This window comes from Lycorma delicatula, chromosome 4 (assembly GCF_047948215.1).
Source record: "Lycorma delicatula isolate Av1 chromosome 4, ASM4794821v1, whole genome shotgun sequence".
Classification (NCBI taxonomy): domain Eukaryota; kingdom Metazoa; phylum Arthropoda; class Insecta; order Hemiptera; family Fulgoridae; genus Lycorma; species Lycorma delicatula.
Window position 1 is genome coordinate 102,782,977 of NC_134458.1, and position 20,377 is coordinate 102,803,353.

The 20,377-nt window shown below is 36.2% G+C and overlaps 1 protein-coding gene across 3 annotated transcripts in view; it reads left to right on the forward strand.

Annotated features, from left to right (window-relative positions):
• Rab26 (RAS oncogene family member Rab26) overlaps positions 1-20,377 on the forward strand; it is a 483,609-nt gene that overhangs the window by 67,155 nt on the left and 396,077 nt on the right. Inside the window, exon 1 of one of the 3 annotated variants that reach the window (XM_075363853.1) lies at positions 2,867-3,393. The exons of 1 other annotated variant lie outside the window; for it this stretch is intronic. In XM_075363853.1, the coding sequence (XP_075219968.1) occupies positions 3,358-3,393 (36 nt within the window). In that variant the 5' untranslated portion in view covers positions 2,867-3,357. Of the gene's footprint in view, positions 1-2,866; positions 3,394-20,377 lie in introns of those variants that run through there. One more of the 3 variants, XM_075363857.1, reaches the window with a different exon arrangement.

Genomic DNA, 20,377 nt, shown 5'->3' on the forward strand with positions numbered 1-20,377 from the left:
AATCGACTAGACCAAAAGTGTCCAAAATCCAAAAAGATTTGGATTTTGAACTTTTTCTTAATTCCAGTAATCAGCCCTCATTGAGAGTTTTTATTGGTTATTTTTATTGGTTCCAGAGTAATAGACAAATAAAATTTTAATTAATGAAATATTTGGATCGTACAAGGGGAAGCCACATCGGTTCGAATTCGACTTCATTTCCTTTTTTTTAACTTTTTTATTTTAAATATATTGATTTATTAATAATTTAAAAAAAAATACGTTTGTAAAAAAAATGTGTGTATGTAATTTAATAGCCGTACAAGGAAGTGATTTGGTGTCCACATCAAATTTTTATATTGGGTTTTATTATCCTTAATATATCAAGAAATATAATCATTTTGGAGAGGGTATATTTTTACAGAAATATAACTTAAGATTCCAGACATTAATATATGAATAACGAATAAAAAGAGCCACACACAACTGGCTACCGAGGGCTTAGCCCTCAACAGACTACAACTTAGGAGAAAAATTAAGTGTGAAATTAAAGTATGTAATTATGTAGGTAAAGATTTGTATAAAAAAATTATTCTACTCTTTGATTCAAATTTTGAGATTTGAGACCCAGGAGGCTTTTACCTCCCCGCTCTCTTGATAAATTTTATCCAAAATTAAATGACATCAGTGCCCTTAATTTAGAAATCGTCGTACAAAATTTTATAAAAATCTGTTAACCCAGTCTAAAGATAAAGAGCAGAACGATAACTGATGAAAAGCAAAAAAATAGGCTTACTATCTACCCCGCCACTGAATGAAATTTTACACCAGGTTGTTGGGATAACTTGCGTAGTGATTTTTTTGGACCGGCAGTAATTCTTTCAACATCATGTGGAGTCCTAAAGGAAGGTTGCCTATTTCGTTTTGCATTTGAAACCGAACCTGATGTACGCCATTTCTTTAACTAAATCGTATATACAAGTCTTCACTGGGATTCAGGCATTGGGAAAAGTTTCTACAAATACTTGACGTGACTCTTCAAACGATCCAGAACGAATATAAGCCTCAACTATAGCTGTCCTCTCCTGGATCGAATAAGGCATTTTACACAAATACAAGCCTCCGGAACCACCATCAGGATTACTTCAGAGGATGAATGAGGATGGTATGTGTGAATGTAAATGAAGTGTAGTCTTGTACATCTCAGACCATTTCTGAGATGTGTGGTTAATTTTTAAACCCAACCACCAAAGAACACCGGTATCCACGATCTAGTATTCAAATCCGTGTAAAAATAACTGGCTTTAGTAGGACTTGAACGCTGGAATCTCGACTTCCAAATCAGCTGATTTGGGAAGACGCGTTCATCACTAGATCAACCAGGTGGGTTAAACACAACTGCATTCACAATATAGCACTGCAACAAAACGGCAGCAACAATCAGTAGTAACATATACAACCACTAGTCGCGCTGGCTGTGTGAGAGTCTTTCATAAATAGTGTTGGGTAGCGGTTTCATTATGGGTTCGATTTTATGTTGCTCAGTCTGTAGTATATCATTAATAAAAAGTAAAGTCACATTATAGTATATAATAAAGTTGTTATCATGAAAGTATATATAATTCATCAAGTTAGTATATATTATCGTTTATTTAAATATTACCTATGACATTTCAGTTAAATAAAAGTATTTTGTATGCTTCATCATTGCTACATAGGCTTTGTATAGAACAGTTGATAAGCATCAAACCAGTACTCATTATGTCTTAAAATAATTTATTCTAAGAAAATTAAAGGAAATGTAAAAAAAACAATTGCGCCCAGTAGAACGAATAAAGAAGCTGAAAATGTTCCAAAAACACATTTTTGGTTGTAACTTTGGTTCCTGTTAACCGATTCGCTTGAAAATCAATAATGTCCTATTTCTACTAGATTTAGATCATCCCACCAAGTTTCGTCAAAATCGGTTATATTTGCCTCCCGCAGAGCGGACGATAAAATTTTAAACGTACATATATATATATATATATATATGAATAAACATGACCCTGATGCAGTAGAAATTTCCCAATTCTTTGGAAATCAACTAAAAATAAAAATAACTCTTTTTTTATGGACATTTGAGTAAGATCAAACACCATCAGAAATATCTCGGTTACCTAAAGGGCATTAAAGTTTGTGAAAGAATTTATTTACACTTTTAGTAAAATTTTAAGATACGGGATCCATGTGGTTGTTAATCTGTCTGCCTCCTTGACCGATTGTGACAAAAATTAATTATTATCAATGTGCCACGTATAGAAATCATTAAATATTATTAAAATCGGTCCATCCAGTCTGCAAAATATCAAACAATAAAACAGCTCAACTTATATAAATACGAAGTATATATAAATACGTAAGTATATATATATATATATATATATATATATATATATATATATGCTTACAGATTTTTTTTAAGTGATCATGAATCTGCAAAAACCCTGACATGCAAAATTTGATCCGATTTAGTTTCGCGTACATATTTTATAGCCGGGAGAAAAAGTAACGGAAGTTATATTGAAATCGGTCCAGTTGTTTTAAGATATCAAAGATAACGAACAAGAAATTTTACATAATATATGCTGTAGATATACATACAGTACAGTATTTATTTATATATTATTATATAATTTTTTTCCACTGAACGAAAAATAAATAAATAGGTAACCAAAAAATAGGTACAAAAATATATATATATATTTATTTAAATAATGGGAACACTTGTCGAATGTAATGTGTTGATATAATCGACGCTTGCGCACAAGGATTTTGCTATCGCCTTGCCTGCTCTGCTGTTTGTGACGGGAATTGATTCTTCCCGTTTTCCCGTATATACTGCTAGCCTTGTTTTTGTCTGTAGAGCTAAAGGTGTTGAACGAACGAAGTAACGTAACCGTACTATTCACCAACTGTTAAGCCTGATCTAGATTATTTTAGAAAAAATAAGGTTACATTTTTATTCTTACCACGTATCAACGTCGATTGTAATTTTTTTTCTTAATATAACGTACTTCAGTAAACATCTGAAAATGATAATGTTGATAAGAAGACTTCGGGAGTGAAGGTTTTTTATATTATAATAATTATATAAATAATATTATAATAATAAATATTGTAATTTAAATACCTTGGACTAGCTGGTATAAGTGTGGTCTTATTTAATTGGTTAATTCTTGTCGTTGTCGTTTATGTTGTTTTTGTTGTTTTTTTGTTAAATCATCTGTGTTATTTATTGTTATCTCTGTGTTGTGTGTTCGTCTAAAACATACTCGTTCCATTTTAATACAATAATTAATTTGTAGTGCCAACGCAATGTATTACTTTTAACGAAACATGTTAGAAACTGTACCGAATTCAGCTTCATTCAGTGTGAGTTCAACCTTATTATTTTGTATTCATTTTTATTTTATTTAAAAAAAAAAACTCATTTTTATGTCCTGTTTTGCATGTATTTTTAAATTTATTTTTATTTTTTATTTTTTTTATTTAATTTACCTTAATTGTAAAACTAAATAATTTTATTTTTTTTTATTTTTGAGAATGCCATAGATTGTGTGTGGTAACTATATAGAATATGTTTATAAAAAAATGCCATTATTTTAGTCATTTGATAAATTATTTATTTATTTTTTAACATATGGTAAAGAATGTATAAAATATTCGAAATTTTTAGGCTGAATAAAATACGTTAACTGATATTAAAAGAAATAGTTTTATTTTAATTTTAAAAAAAATATATATTTATTTAACCAATTTTTTTAAGTTTAATGTTTTTCTCTTTAAAAATTAATAAAAAACTACGGTTTAATTATTTACTTGAAAATATATACTAGGTTATATCAATTTTGTTTTTTTTCCTTATCTGTAAATTTATTTATTATTTATTTTTTTTTTTGTAATTATCTGTTGTAAGGGTTTTATATTTGATTTTTCGTTTAAAATAAAATACTTTGCTTAATTATTAAACTAAAATCTGTTTTATAGTAAAAAATTTAAAAAAATTTTGGAAGATCTAAAAAAACGCGAATTATTATTATCATTTACTAATAGTATTTTAAGTTATTTTCTATAACGTTTTAAAAAACTTTGTAAAAAACTTTTTTGTACAAAGTTTTAAATGTAATTTTAGAAGAAAAATTTATAAAAAAACATTATTCAAGTTTGCTTTACAATAAATTTCTTAAATTATCATTAGTGTTAATTTTTTACTTTCTGTTGCATAATATGATACAGGTCTCTCCATTGATAAAAGCCACAAAATGTTACATTATTGATCCCATATTTAGCTAGCGACATATTTTTTTATGTCTTTATGACTTATCTATACATTAAAAAAAAACTTTTATCTTTTCTCATAATTTTATTTCATTCATAAAGCTTAGATAATTTTAATTTGTACATAATTAATTCATAAAATGTATTAATTATGAAATTAATTAATATATATATATATATATATATATATATATATATATATATATATAAAGTAATAATATATGTGCATTTCATTTATAATTTATTTCAGCATTTTTAATTAAATTTAGATGAACATACATCGGAAAAATTGTTCAAGTAACGATCCATACATAAATTTGCATACTTTATATTATTAATAATTTTATATTAATAAAATTGATATTTAAACAGCTTATGTTTACAAATTAGTAACCATAGAGACGAAATCCAAATCATGTGTTTTAAAGTTAAAAGTGAGGTTCGTCTGATTTATGTTCATTTTTTACTTATCAACTATTGATTTAAATACTATGTTTTTTTTTTACTTGAAGAAAGATTTTATTCGGATGTATGAATATACATCCAAATAATGTTACATGTTACACAATGCTACATTATATCTTCATATAAAATATGATATTAACGTAAATTTTATAATAATACTGCTTCGAACAGAATTGAGCAGTTTTTTTTTAGCATCTTTGAAAGCTTTCTAATTTAGGCAGTAATTGTTCATTCTTACAACTAACCTTAAAATATTTTTTAAATGTCTTTGTTCAAGATGTACCGGCTTAAACGTTTGTAGAAACGTTTGTCTACAAAACGTCTGTCTGTTCGCGATCCGGGTGTGCCGCCCTTCCTCGGAAATCAATGAATTTTTTTTTATCATTTGTTTACTTTAATTTTAAGTTAAATATTTTTTATTTTGCTTTGGTGTATTTATAAAATTTTAAATTACTTGTCTTTGACATTTTTCTTTTATTAGTTTTTTTTTTGTGTATAAATTATTTTATAAATATTAACTTTAATAAATAATTTTAAAGTTATAAAAAAATTAATTGTTCTAAACAAGTTAGTTTTTGAAAAAAATGTTCTGTGCTGTTATTATGAACCCCTTTAATTTTTTTTTTTTTTGTCTTCAGTCATTTGACTGGTTTGATGCAGCTCCCAAGATTCCCTATCTAGTGCTAGTCGTTTCATTTCAGTATACCCTCTACATCCTACATCCCTAACAATTGATTTTCCATATTCCAAACGTGGCCTGCCTACACAATTTTTCCCTTCTACCTGTCCTTCCAATATTAAAGCGATTATTCCAGGATGCCTTAGTATGTGGCCTATAAGTCTGTCTCTTCTTTTAACTATATTTTTCCAAATGCTTCTTTCTTCATCTATTTGCCGCAATACCTCTTCATTTGCCACTTTATCCACCCATCTGATTTTTAACATTCTCCTATAGCACCACATTTCAAAAGCTTCTAATCTTTTCTTCTCTGATACTCCGATTGTGCAAGTTTCACTTCCATATAAAGCGACACTCCAAACATACACTTTCAAAAATCTTTTCCTGACATTTAAATTAATTTTTTATGTAAACAAATTATATTTCTTACTGAAGGCTCGTTTAGCCCCTTTAATAAATAAATGAAATATCTGGTTAAAAAAAAAAATTTTAAAAAAACGACATACATTTATTTATTCAAGTGCTATTTTATTAATTACAAAACCTTAAAAAGTTATGATATGAAAAATAACAAAAAATTTATCTAATCGCAAAAATCTCAGTTGTGAATTTCCTTTTTGGATCCAGCATAGTCATTGTGCGACCGCAATTCGCATATAATACAATGGACCCACAGTTCCCCGCGGTGATCTGCCGAAAATAGCCAATCACAAAACATACAAGGAGTTTGGTCATAATCGGGACTTTAATTCTCCAACGACATTTCGAAGATAAATCTTCTGAATCGATAGAATTGTCTGATTCTTTTGATTTCTCATCTTCAGGAAGTTTCCATGCCTATCTCCGTGTGGTTGTAGTTTCCTTAGTAGTATACAGGTTGATTTTTTCTTTTCATTTTTAAGTTTCTTTCAATCCTCAGTCGTATTTATGTTTTCCCATCCTTGTAAGGAGATAATGAGGTAATAGCTGCCTTTGACGGTTTCAGAGCTTTGTTAGATATCCTTTTATTTGGTTTGGAAAGTGGTCAGATATCTTTTGGTGATATAGCGTTTTGTTCTATTTCGGTTTTAATGGTGTATGTAAGGGTTTTTGCTTTTCCTGTTTGCAGGGTTTCCAAATCTATTTCTTCTTCAGAGGAAGGTGCAAAAAGACCAGGAAGGTGCAACAGATAAAAGATTTTGTCTGTTGTATTGTTCCTGTGAATTGAAACACATTCTCAGCAATTAATCCGGTATGGCAGTACAAAGAAGCTTGTCCCAACAGTTCAGCAAAGTCATAGGGCCCACGTCTCTCAACATGACGCATCCATTGGCGTATATTTTCACTGTAATGATGTTTTAAAGAAATTTTTTGTCAAGAGGTTGTAGCTTATGCGATGCATGTGGAAGTAAACTTACAATAGTTATGAAGTTTTCTCGTCCAAGATTCATGATATCTATGTTTTTGTGATGTTGTGGCCATGTAAGATGGGAGAGCACTGGATCATATTTGGGTGGACTTAGCTTTTTCTATACAGTTCTTTAGCCAGTTAGTGAAAATGTGTGCTTGTATCTATCCGGGTGGATGACAGATACCAATTGCTCCGATGGAGCGCCTTTCATGAGAAGCTCAAGTCTTATTTTTTCTTGGAAAAATCAAGATCGGAGGTATAAAGGTTTCACCTGCACTCTTGCAGCCAATCACTGTCGCAAGTGAATCTCGTTTAGCAGAACGTAGGCCTCCCACTTGTCGTTCTCCAATTAACCCAATGACAATGACTCGGGGAGATTTTGCTTTGACCGACCGATATACCTCTTTTGTCGGCATTCAATACTCTATCTGCCGGATGGTTACTTATGTTTAGCATACTTGGCTTCGAAGATATCAAAGAAATTGTCCACTGCCTCTTTCTTACAGCCATTCTTTTTAGAAAACGATATCGTAGTAAGTTTCAAAACTGCTAAAACATGCTTGACGATTCATAAAGTGGTCGAACCAAGCCTTACCGGCTAATCCGTCTTCTTTGAATAAGTGAACTAAATTCCACTTCTTTCACACAGTTTATAAGCGAACATCTTGTCTGGTGAGACCGTAGAATTTACATGACAAATAAATAACCTACTAACTCCTTTTTCAGGTCTTCCCCCCCCCATTATAGGTTTTCTTCCTAATTTGGTTGAACATGCTTCTTCCAGGAGTTTGTCAACTCGAAGAAACCTTTGAGGAGTAGGTGTGGAAACGAAGCATCTTAAACAAAAACAGTAGGAACAAAACTTGTAGTGTATGTAATATGAACCCCTTAAATTTCGTTATTCATATACCAACACAGTAGAGGGCTCATTTTACAACCTTAGCCATATTGGAATTTGGAAAACCATACCGGTTTTTGCTACTTTCAAGAAAAGTAGCAAAATTTTGCTACTTTTTTTTTATGTCGATAAAAAAAAAGTTTAAAACATATTGTATCTCATTCATTAGTAACTAGAACAAATGTAAGCCAATCGATACTGTAATTAAAAGCAAAAAAAATTACCATTCGAAGATTATAGAATCTAGAAAACACTAACACTTCTGTCGTCTAACCATCATTTTCAACTGAACCAGACAGTTTAAGCGGCAAAAGGAGTTACTAAACTAGTAGTTAAAAATCATTCCCACTAAATTGTGTGCGCTGTATGAACAGATATTAAGGGGGCTCATTTACCACCTTTATCTCTATATTTGGTATTATTAAAAAATGGTATAAAACATTAAATAACATATTTATTGTAAAATAAGAAAATTAGAAGATAATTTCCCCTATTGAAATTCCCCAAATTTAAATAATTCCTCTAATGAATTCTCCTTACCGAGTGGTGGTAGTGTATACATAACATATTTTGTATTCCTTAATGAAGGGTATATTAATTTGTTTGCTTTAAATTAACCTTTTTCCAGTTTTTATTTTTTATGATTGTAATGCGTGATGTAAGGTGCAAGAAGGCTCTAGAGTTACTATGTGTGAGATAATGAGGTTTTATATTCAGTCAGCCTGAATGAATCAATGAAACTTCATTTCTTTTTACTTCTTGTAGTGTATATGCACATGTACATTCGGTTAAACGGAGAATGAAATTCTTGGTTTAAAAAGCTACAGAAACTATGTTGGTTTTCCTAGAAACCACTTCATTTCTAATTTTATTTACTAATCCTGTTACAAAATCCTTGTTTTTGGAAATGATTATATATTTTTTTGTTAGTGACATATACCTTAGGTCCAAAATATTTTGGTCTTTGAACCGAACATCATAAAACCTTTTTTTATGTTTTTTTGATAGAATTTGTAGATCCGTTATTTCTGAAGTTGGAACTTTATGAAGACTAAATATTTAAAAGTATTTTTCAAAACGTAAGTTGAAGATTAATAAAATAATAAATAAGTAATTTATATTGATAAAAAAAAGGTTTGAAAGAAAAATAAGTGATTTAAAAAAATATAATTATTTTATTTAACCAACTCATTTCGACGCGTATCTTTTTCTTATATATGTTCAAATTTTTTTTCCACGAGAAAGCTTGACGTTTGTACGTAGGAATATGGCGTATGAAAAATGTCACTCTTAACCGGGGTTCAAACCCAGAATCTTCCAGATGTAAAGTTAAGACGCTACGTCTCCAAAACGGAGGTCGGGAACTTGGAGATATTATCCATAGTTACATAATCACAGTAAAGAATAAAATTTTAACTTAACGATTAGTAAGTGCTAAAAAATATGTAAAAAACAGATGTTTCCAGCAATGGCTTATGGATAAAATTGAAAAATCTGGTAATTAAAAAGTTAGGAATGTGAATTTGCCAAATTATTTGGAGAAATTATATGAATGGGTTTCTCGTTTAAGACGAGGATTAAAGAGAATGTAAATGAGTAGAATTGGAAAAGTACAGTCAAAAATATTTTAACTGTATGATATTATATTGAAAATCATCTGTTGTTGGCACAAAAATTATATGCGCTCGAATTTGAATCCTTTTTTTTCAAAAAATACCTATCCATCTTCGGCGGAATGACAATTTTAAATCAGAGATCAATTTCGATGATTTTTGTTTATTTTATAGAAAACGTTCCTCTGGTAGTCCCGTTGTGTTTTTTTTTTCAGGTAACTTAAACATTCTGTTGACAAAAAAAATTAATTGACTGAATAAGCTGTTTGAAAATATTTTTTTTTTTTGTCGTCATTATTGCTTAGTAATTTTCACATTAATTTAGTCTGATATTCAAAATATTTTTAAAAGAAGAAAAGGTGTAAGAAAATTACTTATCCTGTATTCGAAGTCCTTTAGCTTACGATCGTTAGCAAATTTACGTCGCTCTTTGAATTCCTTTTCTTGTTTTTATTACGACGCAGGTGTATCTCATTTTAACTTCCTTGTTTTATATACTGGCGGCGTTTTCTAACTCACCCATATTTTGAATAAAAATGTAAACAAGAGATATAAAATAAAACATTAAAAAATTATTAAATAATTATTTAAAAAAAATGAAACCATCAAAATGCGGTAAAAAGTAAAAAATAATTTCTTAGACACTTTTGTGAATCGGCGCCTACTTCTACAAAATTAATTTTTATATATAATTTAAATTATTTCTATATTACTATATACTTGTACTTCATAAAAACCAATACCATCAGTGGAATTCGTATTTATGTGCTTTGACTACTTTGCGATTATTACGTATTTTTATTATATTCTCCATCTGTAGGTCCATTCGAGTATCACATAAGCATGATCTTGAAGCCAATTCAAAAAAAGTGTCTTAAGAATTAATTAATTAGGAGATTATTTCTTTCTTTTTAGATGTCGGTTCCATAATTTTCTTTGACTGATTAATAACGATAAGTTATTCGACGGAGTTAATGCGCTCCTTTTTGATGATATAATGCAACCTCCAGTCAAAAGTCATCGGTATTTTGTTCAACCGCCTTAGTACGAAGCAGAAATAAATTTGTGGCATCAGTTTTCATTTTGTGAGCTAACAGACATGAAACAAAGAAATGGCATTGAGTTCATCGATTTATTAAAACTTGCATTTTGGCGAAGTTACAACTAGCCGATAGGAAATGCTTTGCAAAAGAAGGAAGGTACCTTTAACGGACGAATTTTCAGATGGAAATGCTGTAAGAACATTACACATCATGTAATATTCTACTGTTAAACTAACTGTTATTAAATTAGTTGATGAATATAATCGTAGAATGAGTAATAGATTGTATGATAACAAAAACAAATAAATTGAATGTTCAGAAATCTATATATTACGTCTTAACATAACTCTTAAATCTCCTGCCAGTTGTAGATTATGCATCAGGCCATCAGGGTTATTGACGTCTACCGGAATAACATTCCCGAAGGGAGTTTTCCCATATGTTGCAGCTTCTCGTGATGTATCAATAATATACACTCTATTTTTTTTTTTTTTTTTTTTTTTTTTTTTTTTGGAAACGTTTCAGTCATACTACGATTAAATCATAACTAATTTAATAGTTGGGAATATTCTTATAGCATTTACATCTGCAAATTCCTCTGTTAAACATACCCTCCTTCTTTTGCAAAGAATTTCCAATTGGCTAGTTGTAACTTCTCCAAAACGCAAGTTATTTAAAAAGATTTTTTTGTTTTTATCAATTTTCAGACCGATTTTTTGCGTCTAAAAAGTTTTTACAACATCATGGCACCACTGCGAAAAGCAGCTGCGTCGATTGCAACAAGATTTATTTCAATCGGATTGATAGGAAAAACGGTTCTTATTCAAGGGTTTTAGTTTCGATTTTTTGAAGTCAATGCCAAGTTAAGGGTCAGTAAATTTTTCACAATTGTTTCTTTTTAATTTGACATCGATATCAAAAAATTAAAATTTCAGTGAAAAATTAATATTATTTTTTAATTTTTATTACGGTTTTTAAAGTTTTATTATTTTTAATGTTTATTTTATTACTTTATTGCGGAAGAAAACTGAGTTGTTCCTTCATCACATTTCCTCCTTTTATTCAAATTTTAAATGCATAATTAAATTGGTATTTTAATTTTGTGAATCTTTCTCGCAGTCTCCTCATCCTTCTTGTTCTTCGATATTCTGTTGTCAATTAATCTGAAATTTACTCAAAATTTATATGTTTTTTATACGTTTTTTTAATCTTTTTGTTTACCTTGCCAAATATTTGTTTATGCTTCCATAGCAACTACTTGTCCTTTCTAAAAAACGAATCTTTATTACTGATTCTATCAGCAGTAAAATAGATTTTTTCTCTTATTTCCACACCTATAATCCACTTGCTGGTGGATGTTTTCAGTAAATTCTTTTCGTTAAACTTCATGGATTTATTGATGTAATTGTTATTGACGCAGAACTTAAACATATACGATATAATTTAACTTTTGTAGCGTTTGCATGTTTCCATTATTATTAAAATGTTTCCTTTTTAAAGATTATCCGAGTTGTTTCTCTTAAGTTACTACCTTTACAACCTGCAGTTAATTTATATATTATACTAAACACTATTTTATAATTTTCACATATGTAGAGTAGTATATTACATAACTGTCCCTATCTTTAAACTTATTTTAGTAAATAGGAATTTGTGAAAATTATTTTATCAACAGTAAAACAGAAACTTGATTATTGAACAATGATACGAAACTAATCCAATAGACTGCTTGAAATTTAAATTTGTTGAAAATCCTTTTATGAAAGTACTTCAATCATAAGAACGTTAAAAGTTTACCCCTTCCCTTTAAAATGTGTTCATGGACGGGGATATTTCTTTGATTAGTTTAGGGTTCAGCTCCAGATCTTAAAAGAGGCGTGCATTAAGTCGTGGTAGCCAATTTTAAATTATTTATGTTTTAAACCAAATTTACCCTTTCTATTGGGATTTCCAAGAACAGTTAGTTACCTTTATGTTTTTTTTATTTATATTTCTAAAGTCCTGGCTACAAATATAGTTCATTGATATTTCACTTTCCCAGAGAATATATTCAATATCTACATATTAAAGGAGACAGTAGATGATCGTATCAAAAATAAGGTGTATGGGTTTTTTTTGCAATCCGTCACATTTTTTCTAACCACAGGGTGTCTCATATAAAACACAACCCAACCTTATATTGGTAGGTATTGAAATAATAAAAAGGCATGTGTAAATGTAAATGTAATTTTTATTATTACCATCCATTACCTTACATTTAGAGTAAATACTGGAAGTGGCCGCCATCTTCTTGAATACAAGCTTCAATTCTTTTTACAGCGTCTCTTGCAACTTTTTTTCAAAGTTTGTGGCTGGATATTTAATACAGCTCGTTCAATATTGATTTTCAATTGTTCAAGTGTTCGTGGTTTGTTGCTGTAGGCTCTTTCTTTGAGGTAACCCCGTAGAAAACAATCCGCCGCAGTCAAATCTGGAGATCTTAGTGGCCACAAGCCTCGACCGATAACACGATTACCAAAGAATTCCTCAACGAAATCAGAAGTTGAACCTGCGTAGTGCGATGTGACACCGTCATGTTGTAGCCAGCAGTGTCTGGCTTCCTCTTCCAAGAGTGCGATGAACTGAAATAAAATATCCTGATATCGTTCTGCATTAATGGTGTACTCGAAAAAAATAGGACCGATTATTTACTTCCGCGATATCGCACACCGCACGCCCAACTTCTGCGGGTGTAATTGTTTTTCGTGATAAACTTGGGAATTTTCAGCACTCCAAATTCTACTGTTTTGGCTGTTCACGTAGCCATCCAAATGAAACCGTGCTTCATCTGTGAAAAATAACGAATCCATAACATTAATTCCCTCACGCAGAAATCGACGGAACCGTTGACAATATTGTAGCCGTTTTTCTTTGTCGGGCTCAAGAAGTCGATGAACCGTTTGAATGCGATAAGGTCGTAATTGTAATTGTTTGGTCGCCCGATGAACAGTTGATTTAGACAAACTAATTTCAGCAGACAAACGTCTGATCGATTTATTTGGCTAGGCGAGTAATCGGTCTTTGATTTCAGCGACTGTATCTGTATTCAACACTGACGCAGGTCTTTTGTGTTCCATGTTATTAACAGAACGAGTCTCTCTAAATTTTGCGACTAACCTTAATACTGATGTTTTGTTAGGAGCTAGTTTATCTGGGTACTTATGGCGAAACAAATCTTGCACTGCAACCACTGATTTCGTACTGAAGTACGACTCGACAATGAAAACACGTTCATCTAGCGAAAACACCATCTTGTCTCTAGCAATACACTAAACGTTATGATTGCATTGTTGTTACTATCGATAGTGTTCTACTGCGTCGCCGCGATGTTCAGATGTTGGACGAGTCCATTTCAGTAACGAGTAGGGGAATAAGCTTGACTTTTGAAATTTCATGGATGAGTGATTGATGGGTTGCGTTTTATATGGGACACCCTGTAGTTCATCTATACCGAAAAAAAAAGTATGTGTGTCCTTACATATTTATTTGCGGTACTGCTTTTGGCCTTAAATCTCACGATTGACCGCACCGATTTTCTTCAAATTTGGCTCAAATATTTCAGTTTATGGGCATTGATCTTATTAGGTTTTCCAAAATTGGTACAGAGGGTGGGAAATACCAATTTCGATTTTCTCCAGAAGCATTTTACAGAAAATTTATTATAGCAAATTTGTGTTACCTACAAAACAACAAAATTCAAAAAATCAAAACCCCCAACTCAGAAAATTGAGCTATATGTTTAGTGTTCCTTTTCTCTATCTACCTACGGTTAAAACATTTTTCAAACATTTTTGGAGTTTATACTTTATATACAGAGCTATAAAGAAATGTATATATTTTTTAAAAATTATTAACCCCGGACCTGGAATGCAGAAAAGGTTTTTGAATTTTTTTTCTTCTTCACTTAAAGCGCTATCAAGTAACTTTGGCACTTATAGTTTATTCCGGACCCAAAATAAGAAGCAATATTTTTCATTACTTTCATAAAAGTTATACTTTATTTTTTAAATATTTTAAAATAATTCTATTTTAAATTTACTTTAATATTTATTTTTAAATAAAAGTCGATTCCTTAATGTTTGAATTGCAAAAACTTTCCGGCGCCGGAAAGGATAGTGCTGTTTGATTTTTTAATTTTTTTTATTAGTTTTACCTTAGCGTCTATTTATGATTGCTTAACAATTGAAATAGCCATCACACAAATTTTTTTTAAATTATTTTTTAAGCGTTTCAATTGTCAAATTTATTTATATTTATGTATTTAAAAAAAGAATAGATAATTAAACTTTAGAGCGTCAATTGTGCATGAAACTATGAAAATAATTTAAAAAAAAAGGTATTTCATACCTCAGTGTTTGAAAAGAAATGACAATGTGCTCTATTATAGAGCTAGAGTACAATTATAATGTTAAGTAATAAAAATAAAACTTCAATAAATAGAAAAATGGACTGATTACTCTGTAAAGAAGAGGATAGAACGATATTGTGCAAATGAGAAAGACAAAGATATGCCGTAAGCGCTTGTAATGAAAATTATTGTTGGTGTTTTTTATATATGGCTTGTCATATTGAATGAAAGAACGTAAGGGTGTGGTTGTATACGGACAAGTGAATGAGTGAATGACACAGCGAACACCAGCGAACACCGTGCGGCGCCTGCAGGAATACCTGGCCAGGAGAGACGGAGCCACAAGGGTCATCCATGTGATCAGGGAGGAACCTGGCAAGAGAAGGAGAAATGAAAAACCGGCGATACCGACCAAAACGGTGGTAATACAGAAGGAGGGGCTGACCTTTGCTCAGCTGCTCCGTGAGGTAAAAGCGGGGACCGGTGAGGAGCTTGCGGGGACGGTGGTCTCCGCAAAGAGAGGACGCGGAGAGGGCTTGGAAATTAGGGTTTCTAACACCGCGGGTGAAGCCAGTGCCCTCTCTGAGAGGATCCAAGGATGCCTTCAGGGGGTGAAGATTACTCCGGGAGGCAGAGGAGAGCGGCCCGTGTCGGTCGCGATAAAGGACCTTGACTGCGAAGTGACATCTGAGGAGCTGCTACAGGCAGTCAAGGCTGCGTTGCCCGGGGAAGATCACTGGGCAACGAAGGTGTCATCTTTGCGGCCGGCTTACGGGCAATCGCAGAACGCCACGGTGGTCCTCGCTAGGCGGGCAGCTGAAGTTTTGGTCGCCGCCGGAAGACTTCGCGTCGGGTGGCAGTCGTGCCGAGTGCTCCGATGGGAGGTTGATCCCAGGTGTTTCCGCTGCTGGGAGCAGGGGCACAGAGCGGCGGACTGCAGAGGGCCGGACAGGTCCAAATCCTGCTACAACTGTGGAGGAGCGGGCCACTTTAGACGGGAGTGTAAGGAGAGGTCGAATTGCAGCAAGTGTGGGCAGTTCGGCCATAGCTTCGGAGACCGGCGGTGTAGGGGAGCGACTGAACGGAAATGAAGCTCCTCTACATAAACGCCAACAGGAGCGGCCTGGTCCATGACCTCCTGTGGGAAGCTGCCTCGCAGAAGGGAGCGGACTTCGCCCTAGTGGCGGAGCCGAACGAGAGGGTGGTCAGGGACAGAGGATGGCTGATCGACCGGCGAGAAGACGCCGCGTTAAAGGAACTCACGGGACGATTTGCGGTCTCCCGAAAACACCGGGGAGACGGGTTCGTTAGGGCAAGGGTGGGGGAGATTAGTGTGTACTGTTGCTACATCTCCCCCAACTCCACGTGGGGGACCTACGTGGAGTTCCTTAACGAACTCGGGGACGACATTCGAAGGGCTGGGGGTCCCGCCCTTATCGTGGGGGACTTTAACGCAAAAAACGCCGAAGTCGGAGGAGGTGTGACGGACGAGCGGGGAGAGGAGTTGGCAGAGCTAACCGCCTCGCTCGGGTTGATCAGCCTAGACGACGATACCCCCACCTTTTGGAGGGGTATCAGAGGGTCAGTCCTTGACCATGTCTACGCGACAGATACGGTGGCTCGACGAGTGGAGGTCTGTGAGGTGCTGTCGTCAGAGTTAGGCAGTGACCACAGGGGCATATGGATCGAGATAGGTGGCCCGCAACCAGTAGCGAGACAGGAAGTGTGGCGTGTCGACGAGCGGCGATTACCGGGGCTCCGACAGCGGCTTGCTGACCGCTTCGCGGAGGCATATCCGCAAGAGCCTGAAGAGTTGATGGAGGCGGTTCAGCAAGCCTGCGCCGAAGAACTAGCTACAGGAAGGAGCCCTAGGAGGAGAGTGTACTGGTGGACCACGGCGATTGGTGAGATGAGAGCGGGAGTTCAGCGTCTGAGGCGTCGCCTCAACAGAAGCAGGGCGAGGGATAGAGACGACGTCGCGGAACTAGCGCGCGACCTGAAACTCGAGAGGAACCGGCTGAAACGGGAGATCCGGAAGGAGAAGAGCGAGGCTTGGAAGAGACTCCTCGACCAGTTGCAAGACGATCCTTGGGGGCAGGCTTATAAACTTGTCACCAAGCGGCTAGGAAGGAGGCTGCCGGTCGTCGCCGGGGACATGATCGGCGGCATCGTCGACTCGCTCTTCCCCAGTTTACCTGCGGTGGAGTGGAGAGTGGCACCAACGGACGACGTTAGACGGATCTCCCTTCCAGAACTACAGGGAGCCGCTGCGAGAGTCAACATCAAGAAGAGCCCGGGCCCAGACGGGGTGCCGGGGGCAGTGGCTCGAATGGTGGTAGAGGCGTTCCCGTGGTTGGTGCTGGACTGCTTGAACAGTGCCTTCGTGCGGGGCGTCTTCCCGGCGTGCTGGAGGGTCGCGCGGCTGGTCTTGCTGCCGAAGCCGGGCCGGGCTCCTGACGATCCCGGAGCATACAGGCCAGTGTGCCTACTTAGCACACTGGGCAAGGTTTACGAAAGGATCGTTGAGGGCCGGTTGACGGCGGAAGTACTGGCGGTGGGAGGGCTATCACCCCGCCAGTACGGTTTCCGAAAGGGAAGGTCGACGGTCCATGCAGTACGGGAGGTGATGACGTTCGTCGACAACGCCGCTAGTGGGACTTGGAGGACGAGGGAAATTCCGGCCCTTGTATTACTCGACGTGCGGAACGCCTTCAACAGCCTGCCTTGGGAGGTCATCGGGCAGGCGTTGGAGGAGAGAGGTGTCTCCGGTCAGCTCCAACGGATAATGAAGGAGTACTTGAGCGACCGGAGAGTGTACGCTGATACTGATGCCGGACAGCGGATGTTCCACATGAGAGCGGGGGTCCCTCAGGGTTCTGTTTTGGGACCGCTATTGTGGAACATCGCATACGATGGAGTGCTGCGGCAGCAGTATCCCGAGGGGGTGGAGGTCGTCGGCTTCGCGGATGACCTGGCCCTGCTGATAAAAGGAGCGACGGAGCGGGAGATCGAGACAAAGGGGAACGAGGCGCTAAGACAAGTTCACCTTTGGATGGCTGCGCACGGGCTGTCGATAGCCCCGGATAAGTCAGAGGCGGTCGTCTTCACCGGGAGGCGGCCACTTCGAGATATTCGTCTGGCTATCGACGGCGAAGAGATCAGAAGGGTGCGGAAGGCGAAATACCTTGAGGTCTGGGTGGACAGCAATCGTTCATTGGGGCCCCACGTCGAGGAGGCTGTTGCGAAAGGTGAGCGCCTCTTAGCGGCGATCTCCCGCCTCATGGCAAACACGGCAGGGCCGACGGAGAAGAAGAGGAAGGTCATCGCGACAACGGTGACTTCCGTGCTGCTCTACGCGGCCCCAGCATGGAGAAGGGCTGTGGGCGTAGAGAAGTACCGTCGGAAGCTGGAGGCGATCCATAGGAGGCTGCTCCTGCGCACATGTTGTGCGTATCGAACGGTCTCCTACGACGCGATCTGTGTCGTCGCGGGATCCCCACCAATCGACTTACTGGTTGACGAGAGGTGTATGAGGTTTGGTGGGGTCTCAAAGGAAGAGGCGAGGGCACGGATCCTAGATCGCTGGCAGGAGAGATGGGCAGTGAGTCAGGCGGGCCAGTGGACCAGGCGCCTGATCCCGGACGTGAGAGCTTGGGTGGGGCGACGGCATGGGGAGGTGGACTATTTCCTCACCCAGCTGCTCACGGGCCACGGCGATTTCGGCAGTTACCTGCACAGGTTTAAGCGCAGGAGATCAGCGACGTGCAGGTACTGCGACGAAGTGGACACAGTCGAACACACTTGGTTCGACTGTGCCCGGTGGGACGTCGAAAGGAGAAGGGTGGCGGCGTTCTCACCCGACGATGTGGTCAGGCGGATGGTCGGGTCCTCACAGGGATGGCAGGAGTCGGCAGACCTGGCTCACACCATTTTGGACTCGAAGGCTAAAGAGGAACCCCCTCGGTTGCGTGCACGCCTATGAGATGCGGCTTCTGGTGGATGACAGTCGGTGTCATCGGTGTAATTTAATATATTGTGTTCATTTATTGTTGTTAATTGTAATTTGTTTTTGGGGATGAATGTGATTGGATTGTATGGGTTTGCTCCCCACGGGCGCCCTAGTGGATCACAGGGCGGCGTGAGGAGTATGCTTCGAATGAATGGGAAAAAAAAAAAAAAAAAAAAAAAAAAAAAAAAAAAAAAAAAAAAAAAAAATTGAATTATAAAATAAAAAAAAAAAAAAAAAAAAAAATAAAAAAAAAAAAATAAAAAAAAAAAAAAAATAATAATAAATAATAGCCTCAAAAAATTCTGGAGGCTGGGGATGAATCGTGGCGACGATTAGGAACCAGGGAGGTAGCCTTATTGCCTAGGGTGTTCTGGCCCCATTTAATGGAGTCGGAGCTCCCCGATGATGGCAATAAGGACCCTCAGGTGTGAGAGGAACGCGTGGGGGTAGCGGTACGCGGAAAGCGTGCCGGCTACAGGTAGGATAGGGACGGGGAGGGTAGCCCCATTGAGGAGGGGGGAGTTAGCTGCCCGAATGAGGTGGTTGGCCCACCCCGAAGAGGCTTTGGGGACCCCGGCGGGAGATCCTCCGGCAGGAGGCAGATAGGGGGGGCAGAGACTGCTGCCACGACACTGCAGGGTGACCACGCTATGTCCTAACGGGCGGAGGCTGGTTGCCTTGGGGTGTTTAATAAGATAAAACAAAAAAACAAAAAACAAGTGAATGAGCTTGTTTCGATGAATTAATTATATTCTACTAGCATTCAGTTATTTAATGACAGTAATATAACTCTTTTTAATTGAATTAGAATAGTTAAAAAAAGGAAAAATTGAAAAAGAAAATAATGAAATTTAATAATAAACAGTCAAAAGTAAAGTTTTTATTGATCTAACAATACGCATAATTCTTCGCTCCTGCGCATAATTCATTAAGTCAGTTTATTAATGATTTAATTATCATAAATTATCTGGAAATTATCGCATTATACGCTTCCTTCGCGATTTTAATTTACCATCTGTTCAATGAACCCGATTTAAATGTAAAAATCAATGAAGTAATAAAAATAAAATTAATGAATTTGGAAGGTTACCACGAATAAAGTTTTTATATTCCAGATTTACGGGCTTTAAAGTATAATTTATAATGTCTACACTTATTTGATATTAGCTAAACGATAAAAAGTTCACTAATGGTCCAGTGAATAAATATTATCAACGTTATTAACTGTTAGTAAACGTTTTTCTAATTATACAAGGCTCAGGTTTTAATTTTTATAAAAGTTAAATTAATTTTAATTGTCATGAAACAGGTAAAACGGTTTATTAGAAGATCTCATTTGACTATATCGTCTCAGGATTTTGTAATTCTTTTTATGTTATGCCTGTTTTTTTCTGGGAGGAGGGAGGAGGTGTTACACAGGAGCGATATGGGGAAGATTTACTGCTAGATGTCCTTCTTGATTCTGTGTTGGAATGTAGTATGAAATTTTTAGCCGATTAAAAATTCTATGATTGCTTGTGAATCCATAATCTTCCAGGTAAAAATAGGTAGACAGGGACGTTGTCACTCTACCACGCAAATCTTTTCTAGCATC